General features: G+C 45.6%; 2 protein-coding genes across 2 annotated transcripts; one reads left to right on the forward strand and one right to left on the reverse strand.

The window, feature by feature from the left end:
• Nucleotides 1–1527: 1527 nt before the first annotated feature.
• On the forward strand, nt 1528–3110 carry LOC150041760 (uncharacterized). Its single transcript, XM_090327195.1, has 3 exons — nt 1528–2015; nt 2499–2627; nt 2777–3110. The coding sequence occupies exons 1-3, from the start codon at nt 1528–1530 to the stop codon at nt 2919–2921; spliced, it is 762 nt and encodes a 253-aa protein (XP_090183321.1). The 3' UTR covers nt 2922–3110.
• A 12815-nt stretch (nt 3111–15925) lies between these two features.
• LOC150041761 (olfactory receptor 13H1-like) lies at nt 15926–16867 on the reverse strand. The gene has a single exon (XM_090327196.1). The coding sequence runs from the start codon at nt 16862–16864 to the stop codon at nt 15926–15928; it is 939 nt and encodes a 312-aa protein (XP_090183322.1). The 5' UTR covers nt 16865–16867.
• Between the last annotated feature and the right edge of the window lie 298 nt (nt 16868–17165).

Consider the following 17165-nt stretch of genomic DNA (forward strand, 5'->3'; position numbering starts at 1 on the left):
TGGAGAAAAGCATCTTCTCTCAGGTGAGGCCCCTTGTATCTTCACCTTGTAAGAAAGAACCACAGAGTAGCTGGGCGTAATGACTCACGACTGTAATCGTAGCTACTCAGGAGGCTGAGATCTGAGGATGAAGGTTCAAAGCCAGCCAGAGCACTAAAGAATATGAGACTCTTATCTCCAGTTAACCTCTAGAAAATGGGAAGTGGGGCTTGGCTCAAGGGTAAGGCGGTAGCCTGGAGCTGAAGAGCAAAGGGACAATGCCCCAGCCCAGGGGTAGAGAGATAGCCTTAAGGTGCAGAGCTCAGGGACAGTGTCCAGGCCAAGTTCAAGCCCCATCACAGACACACAGACACACACACGAACCTCAGACTATAACCTGAGCAGCTGGACGGAGGGAGTGAAGAGGCTGAGCCAGTGGAGCACAGCAGCTGGGCCGTGTCTCCTGTCTCCTCATGGTCCTGTTGCACGTCCCATCCCCGCGGGCCTGGACTCTGGAAGCTTCCAGCATCTCGGGGCGGTGAGGGCGCCAGCCTCGTTCTGGGCTGCTCCCCTCCGCCCAGCACGTGCCGATGTGCAGCCTCGGCTCAGCAGTGTCCCTGTCCTGGTGACAGCAGAGATGTTTCCGGGAGCCAGGGCAGGCCGCACTGCTGCCGGACGAAGGGGCGGGAAGCAGCTGCTTCGTGTCTCAGGCCGCGTCCTGGGGTCGGCTGCCCGCGTGCGGACTACAGGGAAGAATGGGGAGACGGAAGATCAGAGACACCCACAACCGGAAGACAGCGTGTGGGTCGGGGGCCATGACAGGGTGGACTGTGGTCTACTGATGGGGTCTCCCCTGCCGGGAACAATGGTTGGGCAGCATGGGCTAGCCAGGAGAAACACCTGGAGGGACTAGGACCCATGTGGAGAGGGCAGGGTGGAGTCAGGTCCGTTACGAACACTGTAGAGCCAGACAGAGGTACCTGCTGCTGAGCCAGCTTCTTCAAGGTTCAGACTTTTATTTATTTATTTATCTATCTCTCTAGTTATTTATTTATTTATTTATTTTGGCCAAAGGGCTTTGGACCTCATGAATGGGTCAGGGGTGGCACCCGGGGAGGAAGGGGGTGGGAAGCCCTTGGGGCCCTGGCAACCAAGAGGTCAGGGGTCGCACGGGGGTTGGGGGGAGGAAGCCCTTGTGGCCCTGGCAACCAAGGAAGAGCGCAGAATGTCAGGGTTGGTACGGGGGTGGGGGTGGGAAGGCCTTGTGGCCCTGGCAACCAAGGAGGAGGCCAGGGGTGACACGGGGAGGGGGGGGAAGGCCTTGTGGCCCTGGCAAACGAGGAGCCCAGGAGGTCAGGGGTGGCATGGGGAGGTGCGGGGGGAAGGCCTTGTGGCCCTGGCAACCAAGAAGGAGCCCTGGAGCCCAGGCGGGGCCTGATTGGCTGGAAGCTGCTGGGGTGGGTGGGGTTGCGCAGGCGCCCTGGGCTTCGCCTAGCGCACGTGCAGCAGGGTTTCCTGCTGCACTTCCTGCCGTTGACGAGCACGAGGATGGCGGGTGTGGTGATGTCCATGCTCCGACAGGGGGACCTCAGCAAGGCCAGGACGGCCATGGACGACGAAGGCCGCGGCAGCGAAGGCCCAGGGGCTTCGGCCGGCAACGAAGAAGACGAGGGGGGGCAGCGTGGCCGCGAAGAAGACGAGGGGGGCCAGCGTGGCTGCGAAGAAGACGACGGGGGGCAGCGTGGGTCCCTGGCGCCCGCAGACCTGGCTGCCCCTGGGGGGCGCGCGTCGAGCAGTGGCCAGAGCGACGCCCTTCCCCAGAGTCCCCAGAGTCCTCAGAGTCCTCAGAGCCGCCCCGACGGCGTGCAAGGCCGAGATGCCGCGGATGATCCGGGGCCCAGGGGCCTCGCGGGGGACAGCGCGGGGGGCGCGGCTGTGGCCCCCACTCCCCAGGGCCAGCAGCCAGCAGCTGCTCCAGCAGCCAGTGGAGATGCCCCCACCTTGTTCCTAAGGCCCGGAAGCCGACTGCTGGAGTTGTATCCTTCCCACGGGCCAGCGAGGCAGTGCCTGGTGACAGGACCTGGGGGACAGGAGCTGGGGGCAGGGCCTGGGGATAGGAGCTGGGGACAGGAGCTGGGGGTCTCGAGCTGGGGACAGGGCCTGGGGGAGAGAGCTTTGGGGACAGGATCTGGGGGGCAGGGTCTGGGGACAGGAGCTGGGGAACAGGACTTGGGTGTAGGAGCTGGGGGACAGGAGCTGGGGACAGGAGCTAGGGACAAGGCCTGGGGGGGCAGGAGCTGGGGAAAGAAGTTGGGGGCAGGAGCTGGGGGGCAGAAGCTGAGGACAGGATCTGGGAGATAGGTCCTGGGAGACAGGAATTGGGGGACTGGAGCTGGAGGGCAGGAGTTCGGGACAGCAGCTGGGGGCAGCAGCTGGGGGGCAGGTCCTCGGAGCGGGGAGGAGGCCTGGGCAGGCGCAGAGCCAGTGGTGGACGGTGCCTTAACCCTGTCTTCTTCCAGCTCCCTGAAGGTGCCTTTTGGATCCCCACTGGAGGCAGACATGGCCCGCAGGTCCCTGGTCACGTTTGTCCAGCGTCAGCAAGACTTGATCCACAAGGAGTTAGCAGTGACTGGCGGTGTCTTGACTGTGTCCGTTCCAGGAGGAGGAGCTGAGGGGAGGGGCGGGCGCTGGGAGGCCGCGTGCACCTCAGTTCTGCTGGAATAGTGGGATGAGGCTGCCCTGTATTTCCAGACTTCTTATTCTTTATCTTAAGTTTTTTTTTCTCCCTTAATTTTAGTAAGTGGATGACTGAAGACCCCGTTGTCTTACGAATTTCAATCAACACTTTCTTGGACCTGTTTTGTGTTGTGATGAGGAACATTCAGCGTTTGGAAAGTCTGGGTTTGCTAAGTCGACATCGAGAAAACAGGCCTGAGCCTTAACTTTTCTCTCTTTCGCAAGTTGTTGGAAATTAACACTTTGAACATTTTCTTAAATTGAATAATTTTAGATTCTTAGTCTTTGGCGTGATTAGTTCAGTTTGTTTCCCTGTTTAAAAAGGAGTTGTTTCTTAAACATTTGTTTCTCATGTAAAAAAAAGGCCATTTTGTTTTTTGAAAATTTGATTTTGTTGTGCCACTTCTTTATTTTCTCATTTTTGTCTGTTACTGTATTTTATATATTCTCCTATTAGGAAGAAACTTAAGACAATTCATAAATTTTTTAAAAAAAACAGGTAATGTTTGGAGTCATTATTCATCTCTGTATATATTGGTATTTTTGAATATTTCCCTAGTTCTGTAGCTATATTAGTATCCCCAGTATAGGGGCTGGGAGTTTGGCGTAGTTGTAGAGTGCCTGCCTACCATGCATGAAGATCTATGTTCAATTCCTCAGTATAACATACATAGAAAAAGCTACAAGTGGTGCTGTGGCTCAAGTCGTAGAGCTCTAGTCTTGAGAAAGCCCAAGGTCAGTGTTTAGACCCTGAGTTCTAGCCCACGACTTGCAAAAGAAATTTCACATGGAAGATATTAAGTTAGCCCTATTTTCCAGTCTTTTTCACTTATTATACTAATTTCTTCATAAGGACTCTTTCTGAAACTCTTACCAAATAGAAGCATAAATTTTTCTTTTTCATTTTTTTTCCAGTGCTGGTCTTGAGCTCAGGGCCTGAGCACTGTCCTTGGACTCTTTCTCAAGGCTAGAGCTCTACCACTTGAGCCTCAGCCACCACTTCTGGCTTTTTTCTATGTATGTGGTTCTGAGGAATCAAACCCGGGCCTCCATGCATGCTAGGCAAGCACTTTAACCACTAGGCAAAACTCCCGGCCCCTGTCCTTGGACTTTTACAAGGCTCTACCACTTGAGCCTCAGCACCACTTCCAGCTTTTTTCTATGTGTATGATACCGAGGAATCCAACCCGGGTCTTCATGCATGCTAGGCAAGCACTCTACCACTAGGCCAAACTCACAGCTCTGTATTTTTTTTGCCAGTCCTGTGCTTGAGCTCAGGGCCTGAGCACTGTCCTTGGACTTTCTCAAGGCTAGAGCTCTACCACTTGAGCCTCAGCACCACTTCTGGCTTTTTTCTATATGTGGTACCAAGGAATCAAACCTGGGTCTTCATGCATGCTAGGCAAGCACTTTAACCACTAGGCCAAACTCCCGGCCCCCTCTGTTTTGTTTTTTTAAAATTTTATTATCAGAGGGGTTAATTACATTGGTAAGATAGCAAGTATATTACTTCTCCAACACTGTTACCCCTTCCCATGTTTTACTCCCATTTTCCCTCCCTCATCCCCTCCCAATTTGTAAAGTTCATTTGCCACATATTGTCCAGTAAATATCGCTGGTACATTGGTTCTCCCTTTGTCCTTTTCCTCATCATCTTGTTTTTCCACTTCCATTCCCTAATTCCAGTAAACAAATAAATATATATACAATATACCAGGGACCAAAGTCTGCTACAGTAGTAATATTTTTCTTTTGGCCAGTCCTGGGGCTTGAACTCAGGGGCTGGGCTGTCTCTAAAGTGCTTTTGCTCAAGACTAGTGCTCCATGGCTTGAACCATAGGGCCACTCCCATCTTTCTCGAAGTATTTTATTGGGCAAAAGAATTTCATGCCAGGGTTAGCTTTGCACTGTAATTCTCTCAGCCTCCTGAGTAGCTAGGATTCCATGCACGAGCCACTGGTTCCAGGCTGAAGCATAACATTGTATTTTATTTATTTATTTATTTATTTATTTATTTATTTATTTATTGCCATTCCTGGGCCTTGAACTCAGGGGCCTTGAACTCAGGGCCTGGCACTGTCTTTGGACTTTCTTAGGGCTAGAGCTCTACCACTTGGGCCACGACATCATTTCTGGCTTTTTTCTATGTATGTGATACCGAGGAATTGAAGGCTGGTCTTCATGCATTCTAGGCAAGCACTCTGCCACTAGGCAAAACTCCTAGCCCTATTTTATTTAAAAAGTATTCATTGTAAAGGGGTGACAGTTATATAAGGAGTACATTTCTTTTTAAACACTGTTACCCCATCCTTTATTTTCATCCTATTCCCCTTCCCAACATGTCCAACAAAGTGTCAAGTGAGAATCATAATTTCATTAGTTCACTTTTTATACTGCTGTTTCTGGGATTCCCTTTCCTTTCCTCAGGTTGGATCAAGTCATATACAAGGTAAAAGGTACAAAATACTAAAACAAGAAAAAAATAAATAATTGCATACAGAACACAAGAACCTCTTGTTTCCAACTTCTTGGAGTTCATATTGATAAAGGAAGCATATAATTTTATGTCATAAAAAAAGTGTAGTATTTACTGCCTTTTCCAGTTTTGACCACCAAATTCCAGGGCCATGAGTGAAGAAATGTCCACGTAGTGACTCCTTTTTTTTTATCCCCAGAGCCAGGAATGAGTCTAGAACAATAAAGTGAAGATATTTCCCTCTCTCTACTTTTTTTATGGGTCATGGGGCTTGAACTCGGCCTGGGGCTGTCCCCAAGCTCTTCAGCTCAAGGCTACCACCCACTCCCTGATCCACAGCCCCACTTCTTGTTTTCTAGTGGTTATTTGGAGAAAAGAATCTCAGGTCTGTAGTTCCTGGGGCAGGATTTGAACAGCTATCTTCAGATCTTAGGCTCCTAAGTAGCTAGGATTACAGGCGGGAGGCTCATTGCTGGCTCCTCCCTCTACTTTTAAAGGCTCAGATTGTCCTGGGGCTATCTTAAGGGAGTTGAGAGAAAATCAACAAAAGGGCACATTCCAGTCTGTAGATAACAAAAAGTCAGGAAGCAATAATTTCAATGCAGATACAGGATATCACAAAACAATAAGATGCATATCCTCATGCAACCATTGGTGTGTTTTGAAAGGATTACTGAAGAAGATCAAACACATAGCCTAAGCAAACTCACAATCAGGGTTTTCATTTATACTCCCAAGTACACCAGTTAAATCTCCTGCAGCCAGCCACAATCCCCACAAAAATCTAGTGTTCCTACACTGCGTGTATTTATTAAGCTAATCAAGAAGCTTAATACATTTTCACCACTAAGTTTTCTTCCTGCAAAATTAGAAAACAAAACTTCTTTTATATGAAGGATGTAGCAATGCGGAAAGATCAGATGAGAAGTTTCATGGATTTATGGCGATTTTTCAACTATGTGAAAGTAGAAAATTACTTGTGTTAATGGGGTGGTGGTTAGTTTGTATACTGGAATCTTTCTAAAGTTACTCATTAATTGTAGTAATTATTTCATAGATTCCAATAGAGTTTCTATAATGATGTTTGTTATGCTTTTATGTAAAGTAACTGATCTATTTTCCAATATGAATAGCTTTCATTGATTACTTATTGGATTTTTTTATGGTTGTGAGACAAACCCTGGCCCTGGGTGCTATCCTGGAGCTCTTCAGCTCAAGGCTACCGTCCTACTCCTTGAGCTACAGCCCCCTTCCTGTTTTATGGTGGTTAATTGGAGATAAGAATCTCAAGGACTTTTTAGTGCTGAGCTGGCTTTGAACCGTGATCCTTAGATCTCATCTTCCTGAGTAGCTAGGATTATAGGTATGAGCCAACATGCCTGGCAATGTTTATTGGATTTTTTTTTTGCCAGTCTTGGGCTTGAGCTTAGGGCCTGAGCACTGTCCTTGGACTTTCTCAAGGCTAGAGCTCTACCACTTGAGCCTCAGCACCATTTCCAGCTTTCTTCTATGTATGTGGTACTGAGGAATTGAACCTGAGTCTTCGTGCATGCTAGGCAAGCACTCTACCACTAGGCCCAACTCCCTGCCCTGTTTATTGGATTTTTAAAACCCTATATCCTCGCTATTTTTAGGTTCAATGTCCGACAGTTTTTAGTGTCCTGACTAACTACGGCCTAATGTATAGAAGGGGTGTTATTCCTTGCTTTTCATCATACATTTCTGTGCATTGTTTTTCAATTGGATATTTCAGCAGATCCACCTGGATATCCAGGGATGTGACCCTCTTCATATCTCTTTATATGTCTTCTCTCCATTCTGCATACTCCACTCACCCAGACTTTCTAACTCTTCTACTAAACTCTGTTTTCACTGGAGTCCACCAACAAGGTCTTTCTTTGGCCACAAGTCAGGACCAATTGTAGAGCTCTCCTTGTTGGTTACCTGTCTGTCAGATCACTGCTTTAAAGATTCCTTGCATCCCACATTTCATAATTTTTCTGCTTGCTGGTTCTTGTCAAGCAGCAGGCTCTACTTTGTCCATCTGCCTCCATTCATTTGCTTTCAGTGTACTTTTAGAATGCTGACATTGTGAGATGGTGGAAAAAGACCCAAGATGTTGATCTTCGTCCTGGAACATGGTGAAGAATCTCATCTGACTGCTCCCCAGTGACAGTGACTACAGTGAGGCCTTGCTGCTTTACTGCTTTACTGCTTTTCTGTTTCTTAGATTCTGTCCTCATGTGTCGAAGTGCTTTTTTTCCCCTAGCCCAACTAAGTGCACAGGAAATATTCAAAGATTTCCCTGTCTTTAGTTGAATCTCAGTCCTGAATTATACATGGTTCTGTACCTTTTACTTTTTTATTTTTAAAAAAGATTCCAGGGGCTGGGAGTTTGGCCTAGTGGTAGAGTGCTTGCTTAGCATGCACGAAGACCCGGGTTCGATTTCTCGGTACCACATACATAGAAAAAAGCCAGAAGTGGTGCTATGGCTTAAGTGGTAGAGCTCTAGCCTTGAGAAAACCCAAGGACATTGCTCAGGCCCTGAGCCCAAGCCCAGGACTGGCAAAAAAAAAATTCCGATCTCTGTACTTACTTCTATTGTTTAGGACTGTATGTGCTGACCCTAAGCTTATTTGGTCGCGTTTGGCACTCTTCTACTCGAGCCACAGCTCCACTTGTGATTTTCTGGGGATTAATTGGAAATAAGCATCTCACAGACTTTCCTGCCCAGGCTGCTTTTCAACTTTCATCTTTAGATCTCAACCTCCTGTGTTGCTAGGATTATGCTCATAAGTAGTTGACACTTAGCATATCTAATTACTTTTTTTTGCTAGTCGTGGGGCTTGAGCTCAGGGCCTGAACAATGTCCTTGGGCTTTCCTCAAGGCTATCACTATGCCACTTGAGCCACAGCACCACCTCCAGCTTTTTCTATGTATGTGGTACAGAGGAATCAGCCCAGGTCTTCGTGCATGCTAGGCAAGCACTCTACCACTAGGCCAAACTCCCGGCCTCTAATTAATTTTTAATAAAAGATTCAGTTATAGTAAAACCTTTTTCTGCCAGTCCTGTGCTTGAGCTCAGGGCCTGAGCACTGTCCTTGGGTTTTCTCAAGGCTAGAGCTCTACCACTTGAGCCACTGCACCACTTCCAGCTTTTTTCTATGTATGTGGTACTGAGGAATCGAACCCGGGTCTTCATGCATGCTAGGCAAGCACTTTAACCACTAGGCCAAACTCCTGGCCCTCTTTCTTTTACTTTTAATTAATTAGTTTGTTTATTTTTGTCAGTAGAGGGGCTTGAACTCTGGGCCTGGGCACTGTCCCTGAGCTCTTCAGCTCAAGGCTATCGCCCTACCCCTGGAGCCACAGTGTTACTTCTGGCTTTCTAATGGTTAATTGCAGATAAGAGTCTCAGGTCCTTTTGTGCCAGGGCTGGCTTTGAACCTTGATCCTCAGATCTCAGCCTCCTGAGTAGCTAGGATTACAGGCATGAGCCACCGTGCCTGGCTTCATTTTTATTTTTAATTTTTCCATTGCATGTATGCAATGTACTTTGATTAAATTTGTTTTAAAATAATTTGTAGTGGATTTTGTTATTCTGTGTATAAAGAAAGCACCAAATATGCCAGGTGCAGTGGCTCATGCCTGTAATCCTAGCTACTCAGGAGGTTGAGATCTGAGAATTGCGGTTCAAAGACAGCACAGGCACTAAAATTTCAACAGACTCTTTATCTCCAATTAATCACTAGAAAAGGGGAAGTGGGTCTGTGGCTCAAGGGGTGGGCAGTAGCCTTGGTCTGAAGAGCTCAGGGACAACACCTAGGCCCAGGGATAAGGTGATATCCTTGAGCTGAAGGGCTCAGGGACAGTGCCCAGGCCCCGAGTTCAAGTCCCACAATCAACAACCACAGCAAAAAAGCACTAAATACATATTAATCCTCTTTACCTCTCCTTTTGTCATTTCCTCTAATGCTGATAACCTTCTCCCCAAAACCTAGAGTCTTTAATATTTCTGTTGCTCATTTTAAGGATTAGACTCTGTATATAAGAGAGAACATATGACATATACTTACTCATTCGGGCTTACTTCACAACATGAGTGGTATGGCAGAATCATGTGGTAGTTCTGCTTTTTGGTTTTAAAGGAACCTATACATTTATTTCTGTAATTGTTGTATTAATTTGCATTCATACTAACAGTAATTTCATTTTCCCTATGTATCATAACTAACATTAGTTACCTTTTTTCCCTGCAGAAATTAACTTTGAATCTACATCAAATAAACAAGTGTAATTTTTTTAGTAGTGAATTGGAAAATTCATTTTGAAAAATCTTTCAAATCTACTTTTAGTGGATACTTGTTTTTTTTCCTTATTTCTTCTTCTTCTTCCTCTTCCTCTTTTTTTTTCCAGTCCTGGGCTTGAGCTCAGTGTCTGAGCACTGTCCTTGGACTTTCTCAAGGCTAGAGCTCTACCACTTGAGCCTCAACACCACTTCTGGCTTTTTTCTATGTATGTGGTACCAAGGAATCGAACCCAGGTCTTCTTGCATGCTAGGCAAGCACTTTAACCACTAGGCCAAACTCCCAGCTCTGGACATTATCTTTGTCAGCTCTCCTTTCTTCCCCTAACTTTTGCAGCTACCACTAGGCTATGCACATGGCCTGCTTGTACATAATTCCGTCCCTCTGTTCCTCATGCTTAGTTGGCCACAGCTCTTTAAAATGTTCTCCTAGTGTCTTAATATACTCTGGTAACCCTTTTCAAGACACATAAGCAGCATCCCAGAGGTACAGGTCTCTGGAACAAAGGAATTTGGGCTGGGAATTTTTCATCAGCTAGTGTCTACAAAAAGGGAGGCCTTTCTTTAATTCTAGACAAGGTCAACTGCCAAGACCCAAGCCCTTAGAGCCTTCTAGATCTGGCTTGAGTGCCACCCAGGGGAAGAAGCTTTCACATACCTTTCACCAGAAAGTTCCTTAGAAAGTTCTCAGGAACCTCTTTGGAGCCTTGATCTGTAAGAACAGAAGAGCAGAAGCTAAGCCACAGAGTGAAGGATGAAAACAAAATATCTTCAGGGACTCCTAAGGCCTTAGAAGAGCCCATCATAGAAATACTTGTTAAAGATAAATGGGGATAATTGGCCCTCGGGAAGGTGAAATGCTTGCAAATTCTCTGGTGTACTACTTCCTTTCCACTGGGCTAGAGAAGCTCTAGAATTATCAACACTTCTTAAAGGATGTTGTCCCCATCCAATACAGCAGGACATTCTTCTGTTCCTTGTATATTTACTGGCTCAGAGATGTGAACTGTATAAAAAAGAAAAAAGAAGGGCGTTTGAGTAAGTTTTATCTCAGTAGAGGGTAGCTAGCCATATTCTCTTCCCCATCTACATGTGTCATCTGGAATCAGTAGTTCTCAAAGTGAAGTTCACTATCATCCACATCAGAATTGTCACCCAAATCTCAGTGAGAATAGAGAGCTTTGTAACATTTTAACTTGTTGCCTTCTTAACTACCCCTTGCTCTGCAATAACTAAAAACAAGTAGTCTGATGAAAACTAGAAATCTAATAGCCACTGAAAAGGGCAGAATTGGTCCAGAAATCTTTTAGAGCTTCATTCTGAGGCAATCATTATTGGATTTGTTTAGATATTTCCACCTGCAGGCGGCCTTTCTTAAGTCAGCGCTTCCCCAGTACAAATAGCCAGCCATTGTACAGAGTGAGATGGGAGGGCCAAAGCATCCAGAGGCTGTTGTTTAATATTGTGGCTACCTCTGAGGCAGAAAAGAAAAATAAAAAGCTTAAAAAGAAAAGCCATTATAGCCGGTATGGTGGCTCCAGCCTGTAATCCTAGCTACACAGGAGGCTGAGACCTGAGGATCAAAGTTCAAAGCCATCTTGGCCACAAAAGGACCTGACACTCTTATCTCCAATTAACCTCTAGAAAACAGGAACTGGTGCTTGGCTCAAGGATAGGGCTGTAGCCTTGAGCTGAAGAGCTCAGGGACAATGCCCAGGCCCAGAGTTCAAGTCCCATGACCCACAAAAAAAAGAAAAAGAAAAGCCATGAAAAGTAGAGTCAGTAACAGATTTTGAAAAGTCATACATATTTTTTGAGACATATCTGTATATATATATACATATTTGTTGGAATATATATATATATGTATATTTCTTGGTAAGGCAAAGAGAATATGTGTAATACAGGGCTCATATTCAGATCCTAAGCTGTGAACTCTGACTAAACTTGTTGAAACTTTGCCCAAAGTAGAAAATGAGTGCTCAGTGTAAGGAAGAAAGTATAAAGTATGTGGCTGAGTGGGTGAAAAGCTTAGGGACAGCGTCCAGGCCCAGAGCTGAAGCCCCATGACTAACAAAACAAAGCAAAAGTGTCTGTAAAGATAACCATAGGAGAAAATGTAGAGGAAAGGTAACAACCTCATAGTAACAGACACTAAGCATAACGGCAAGAAAGAAATCCCAAATAAAAAACTTGATTTTAAGAATTGCCAAGGATGCCAGGGGCATGGCCTAATGGTAGCGTGCTTGCCTAGCAAGCACGAAGACCAGGTTCAATTCCTTGGTACCACATACATAGAAAAAGCCAGAAGTGGTGCTAAGGCTCCAGTGGCAGAGCACTTGCCTTGAGAAAGCCCAAGGACAGAGCTCAGGCCCTGAGTTCAAGCTCCACAACTGACACACACATGAAAGAGAATTTCAAAGGAAATCAAAGAGTGCCGGGGCCAACCGGCAGCAAACCAGGGTTCGCAGATTGGGGTTCCTGAAATAGGGGGCAAGGACTAGGAAGAAAAAGAAGAGAGACAGACACACCGGGTCCGGGATGTCCGCAGTCCAGGCAAAGACTGCCGAGACTGCCGCGTTTATTTTCCACTCCCCTCTCTTCCCTCCTCCTCTCCCAGGGAACCTCCAGGTGTTACATTCATATGGTAATTCTCAGGTCATTTACATAGAATAGGGCCAGAAAGCAATAAGACAATATAGCCATCGTCTGATGCAAGTCAAGGTACAGTTTGATTCCACTCTGGCTCCCAACAAAAGAGGATATTATGAAAAAGATGAATGAGCTCACAGAGTATATAGATAAAGAATAGAAAGAACTCAAAGGGAATACAAGCATACTACTAAAATGAAGTAAGGAATGTGTTATGACATGGGAATTAAAATCCTGAAAAAGGATCAAATGGAGAGTTTGCAAATGAAAAGTCCAATACATCATTTAAAAACTCCGTATCTTGGGCTGGGAGTTTGCCTAGCATGCACGAAAATCGGGTTCGATTCCTCAGTACCACATACATGGAAAAAAGCTGGAAATGGTGCTGAGGCTCAAGTGGTAGAGCTCTAGCCTTGAGAAAGCCCAAGGACAGTGCTCAGTCCCTGAGCTCAAGCCCAGGAGTGGCAAAAAAAACCAACTCCGTATCTTTAGCCAGGTGCTGTGGCTCACGGCTGTATTACTAAATATTCAGGAGGCTGAGATCGGAGGATCTTGGTTCAAAGCCAGCTAGGGCAGGAAAATTCCATGAGACTCTCATCTCCAAATGAACTACAAAATGCCAGAAGTGGAGCTGTGGCTCAACTGGTTTCATGGGACCCTTGAGCAACACAGGTCAGAAACAGCACACAGCCCTGAGTCAAGAGAAATGTGTGCGGAAGTGTGCTCTCTCTATCTCTGTCTCTGTCTCTGTCTCTCTCTCTGTCTCTCACACACACACACATGATCTCAGCATCTTCAGTAGAGTATCTTTAGTAGACTGAAAAAAGAATATCAGGGCTTGAGAATAAAGCATAAATAGTCAGAGTCAAATGAAGAAGTAGGAAACGAGAAGCATGAACTAATCAAACCGAAAGCAGCAGATGGAAAGAAACAAGGAAGATCAGGGAAGCAGGCAATGGGGAGCGTGAGGGAGCGCAAAAGGCTTACAGCTCCCCTACCAACCCAACTGAGCTTCAACTGAGCATGCCCAAGCTTCCAGCACCTCCTAGTAGCTCATGAAGCTCTGAATCCAATGATGGGCTCAGATGGTGATGAAGTGATCCAATCCCCTCCCAAATGCCTCACCTCTGAACAAGGCTACACTGAGGACAGACTTCCAAATGTGAACGTGCAGGAGACAGGACATGCGCAAACCGCAACGCCTACCTACTTGGAGTTTTCTATGTCTACAGAGGTTCAAATCAGTAGCCTTCCCACTGCCAACCCGTCTATGGTACAGTTGAATGTTTTCTGCATTTGAATCCTTCCTTCCCTCCAGGTCTCTAGCAACATGACATTGAACTTCCTCCCTCTAGTGATAGGATAGTTTCTTACCCCAGTGATATTAATATTTTCTCTCTTTTTGTCAGTTGTGGGGCTTGAACTCTGGGTTCCGGTGCTCTACAGCTCAGGGGTACCGCCCTACTCCTGGGCCTGGGCACTGTCCCTGAGCACGTCAGCTCAAGTCTACAGCCCTACCCCTGGAGCCACAGCCCCACTTCAGTTTTCTGATCGTTAATTGGACATAAGAGTCCCATGTTCTTTAGTGCCGGGGCTGGCTTTGAATTGATATCCTCACATCTCAGCCTCCTGAGTAGCTGGAATTACAGGCATGAGTCACCACGCTCTGCTCCCAGTACTATTAATCTTGACTATTTTCAGATCTTTAACAAATAGAATGTGGGCAAAGTAATAGTATGGTGATTGGATCCCAGGCATAACAATTGCTTCTCCTGAGTTTCTAGCATCATTCAAAAAGGATATGTCCAATGTTGAACCCATTTGGGTTCCAGAGAGCCCCACGGTAGGTCCATTCCAACTGTGTGATGTCCTAAATCATGAGGACACTATATTTAAACATAACTTTATTGATGGGCACTGAAGGCCTTTAATCAACATTTTCATAAGTCAAAGAGTGTTTTTACAAACATTTAGTGTGTACATGTTATATACATCCATACATATACACATTTCTAGGTTATATATACATACACAGACATATATGCAATAACATGGTGATGTAAGACGTTAAATGATTTCCCCACAATTTTCCTGAAACTGATGAATAAGAATATAGCTGTAGGCAAAGAGGTCCTCAAAATATCTTCCACTGTGAAGAGAACGATCCATTCTGGTCCGACTACCACTGTACAGCTTCCTCATAAAAAGCACAAAAGTGGTGGAGTTACTTTTGGGGATAAACCACTCTGTCATTTTTGAAAAGGATTCACAAGCAACAGCCTACAGAGTGTAGACTGACATCTTGTTACAGGTTGGGGAGTTTTAGAATCACCAGTTTTACAGATATGTCCCAGTGCTCTGAAAGCAGAAAATTCAAAGAGCAAACCCTTTGGCCGTGGAGAGTCACCTCCCCAAGCAAGTCAATAACCTGGGTGCCGGGGCCAGCCGGCAGCAAACCTGGATTCTTAAAATGGGGGGCAGGGACTAGGAAAAAATAGAAGAGACACAAACAGATGGGGTTCGGGAAGACTACAGCCCAACTACAGCCCAAGTCAGCACCCCAAGAAGGTTGTGAGCTTAAGACTGCAAATGAAAGCTTTCTCTAAACCAGGGACCTGCCAGGGGTTACGTTCATATGGTAAATATCAGATCAGTTAAGCAGGACAAGGCCAAAAAACAATAAAGCAATACATCAAAGAGATCAGAAAGTTCACACTACAATGTAGCTCAGAAGTTCCTAGGCATGGCACCACCTTGCTTCTTAGTGTGGGTATCTTACTGTGATGTGCAGATTCAAGGGACAGCCTGGCTCCACTCTCTGGCTCCCAACACCTAGGTCTAATTATTATTGTCTCTGCATGTTTTCCTCTAAGTTTGTATTAACTACCAATGGTGTTTCACTATGCCCTCACTAACACTGTGTAATATAGGTATTTTTCATTTTGTTGATATGGTAAATAAAAAACAAAATTTTTCATTGCCTCATTCTTTTATATACAATTAGGTGCTTGTGTTCTTTTGTCATTTTCCTATTGACATGTTTATCCTCTGTCTTTTTTTTGCCAGTCCTGGGCTTGAGCTCAGGGCCTGAGCACTGTCCTTGGACTTTTTCAAGGCTAGAGCTCTAACATGTGAGCCTCAGCACCACTTCTGGCTTTTTTGTATGCATGTGGTACCGAGGAATCGAACCCAGGTCTTTGTGAATGCTAGGCAATCACACTACCATTAGGCCAAACTCCTGGCCTATCTTTGGGCTTTTTTTGGGGGGGGGGGTTGTGGGACTTGAATTCTGGGCCTGAGCTCTTCAGCTCAAAGCCACTGCTGTATCACGTTGAGCCACAGCACCATTTCTGGTTTTCTGGTGGTTAATTTGAGATAAGAGCCTCATATTCTTTAGTGCCTGAGCTGGCTTTGAACCGCAATCCCCAGATCTCAGCCTCCTGAGTAGCTAGGATTATAGGTGTGAGCCTCCTCGCCTGGCTCCAGGTAAAGTAAGTTACCTGGGTAACCCCGCATGGATAACTTTCCACATAATTCACACTAAATACTATGGCTGTATTTGTTCTTAATTATTTGCACATATGTGCCTGTATATATACTTCTGATTATTTTCTGTTATGTTCTTGTAAACTTTGCATTTTATTTGTGTTTAAAATGCATGCCTGGCTTCCATTAGTCAGATGCTTGCAAATCCTTTGTGAAGTGACACAGGTGTAAAATCATCCGAGCACCTAAATCCTCCTATCACTGAGCTTGTTGTTATGTAATGAGGCCTTACGACTTGGCCATATAAGTTACTTTTCTGATAGCAGCTTTCACATCCTTATTTCTCAAAGTGTAGATGAGTGGGTTTAACATTGGGGTCACTGCTGCGTAAAATATAGAGACAATTTTGTCCCCATCTTGTGACATTTTGCTCTGGGGTCTCACATAAATATATATTAGTGTTCCAAAGAAGACCATGACCACAATCAGGTGAGAGCCACATGTGGAAAAGGCTTTAAGTCGAGCCTCAAATGGGCGGATTTTTAAGACAGCCCTGAGAATAGAAAGGTAAGACATAAGAATAAAAATCAAAGGTACTGGCATTGAAATGACAGCACATGCCATCATCATAATCTCTAGTGAAATGGTATTGGAACAGAGCAATTTAAAGACGGCTTGAACCTCACAGGAAAAGTGATTCACTGCATTATGACCACAGAAACTGATAGGAAAGAGCAGAATGGGAATAAGAGTGAGCAGGAGGGCTGCCGTCCAGGCCGCTAAAGCCATCGAAACACACACTTGTGAAGACATGACCAGGTTATACCTGAGAGGATCTGAAATAGCCACAAACCTGTCATAAGCCATAATGGCAAGAAGAAAACATTCAGCCAGTGCCAAGAAGGCTCGGATGGCAAGCTGAGCAAAACAAGAGCTGTAGGAGATGGTGGAGCAGTTCTGTAGTGAGTTCACCATGATCAAGGGAACAGCACTGGTAGAAAACAGAAGATCCAGTAAAGACAAATTACCAAGAAAGAAGTACATTGGGGTGCGCAGATGAGAGTTGATCCCTACCAGGAAAATGATCATACTGTTTCCTGCCAACGTTATTATGTAGACAAACATCAATGCCCAGAACAGAACACTCTGGGATGTGGGATTCCTAGACAGTCCCACAAGAATGAACTCACTCACTTTGGTATGGTTTCCAATTTCCTGGTAATTCATTTCCTCTATCCACAGCTACAGGAGAGGAGAGAAAGCAGAGGCATCAGCTATTGGTGAAAAAGGAATGCACGGATTATACTACCCAATTGGTTTAAGCCCAGTAGCGCTGTGATGATTCACTATGTACCCATCTCTGAAGTTGTCAGCCCTGAAACCACCAGAAGACCAACCCCATTCCTGCATCGTCGATGGGAAACTCAAAAGGCAAGTCTCCAGTAAAGACCACATGAACTCCCACAGTTGTGTGAACACAAGTATTCAAAGAGCAGACATTCAGAGCCTTCATCAAGCCATCTGGAGA

The sequence above is a fragment of the Megascapheus bottae genome, chromosome X (assembly GCF_031878675.1).
Source record: "Megascapheus bottae isolate mThoBot1 chromosome X, mThoBot2.hap1, whole genome shotgun sequence".
Lineage (NCBI taxonomy): Eukaryota > Metazoa > Chordata > Mammalia > Rodentia > Geomyidae > Megascapheus > Megascapheus bottae.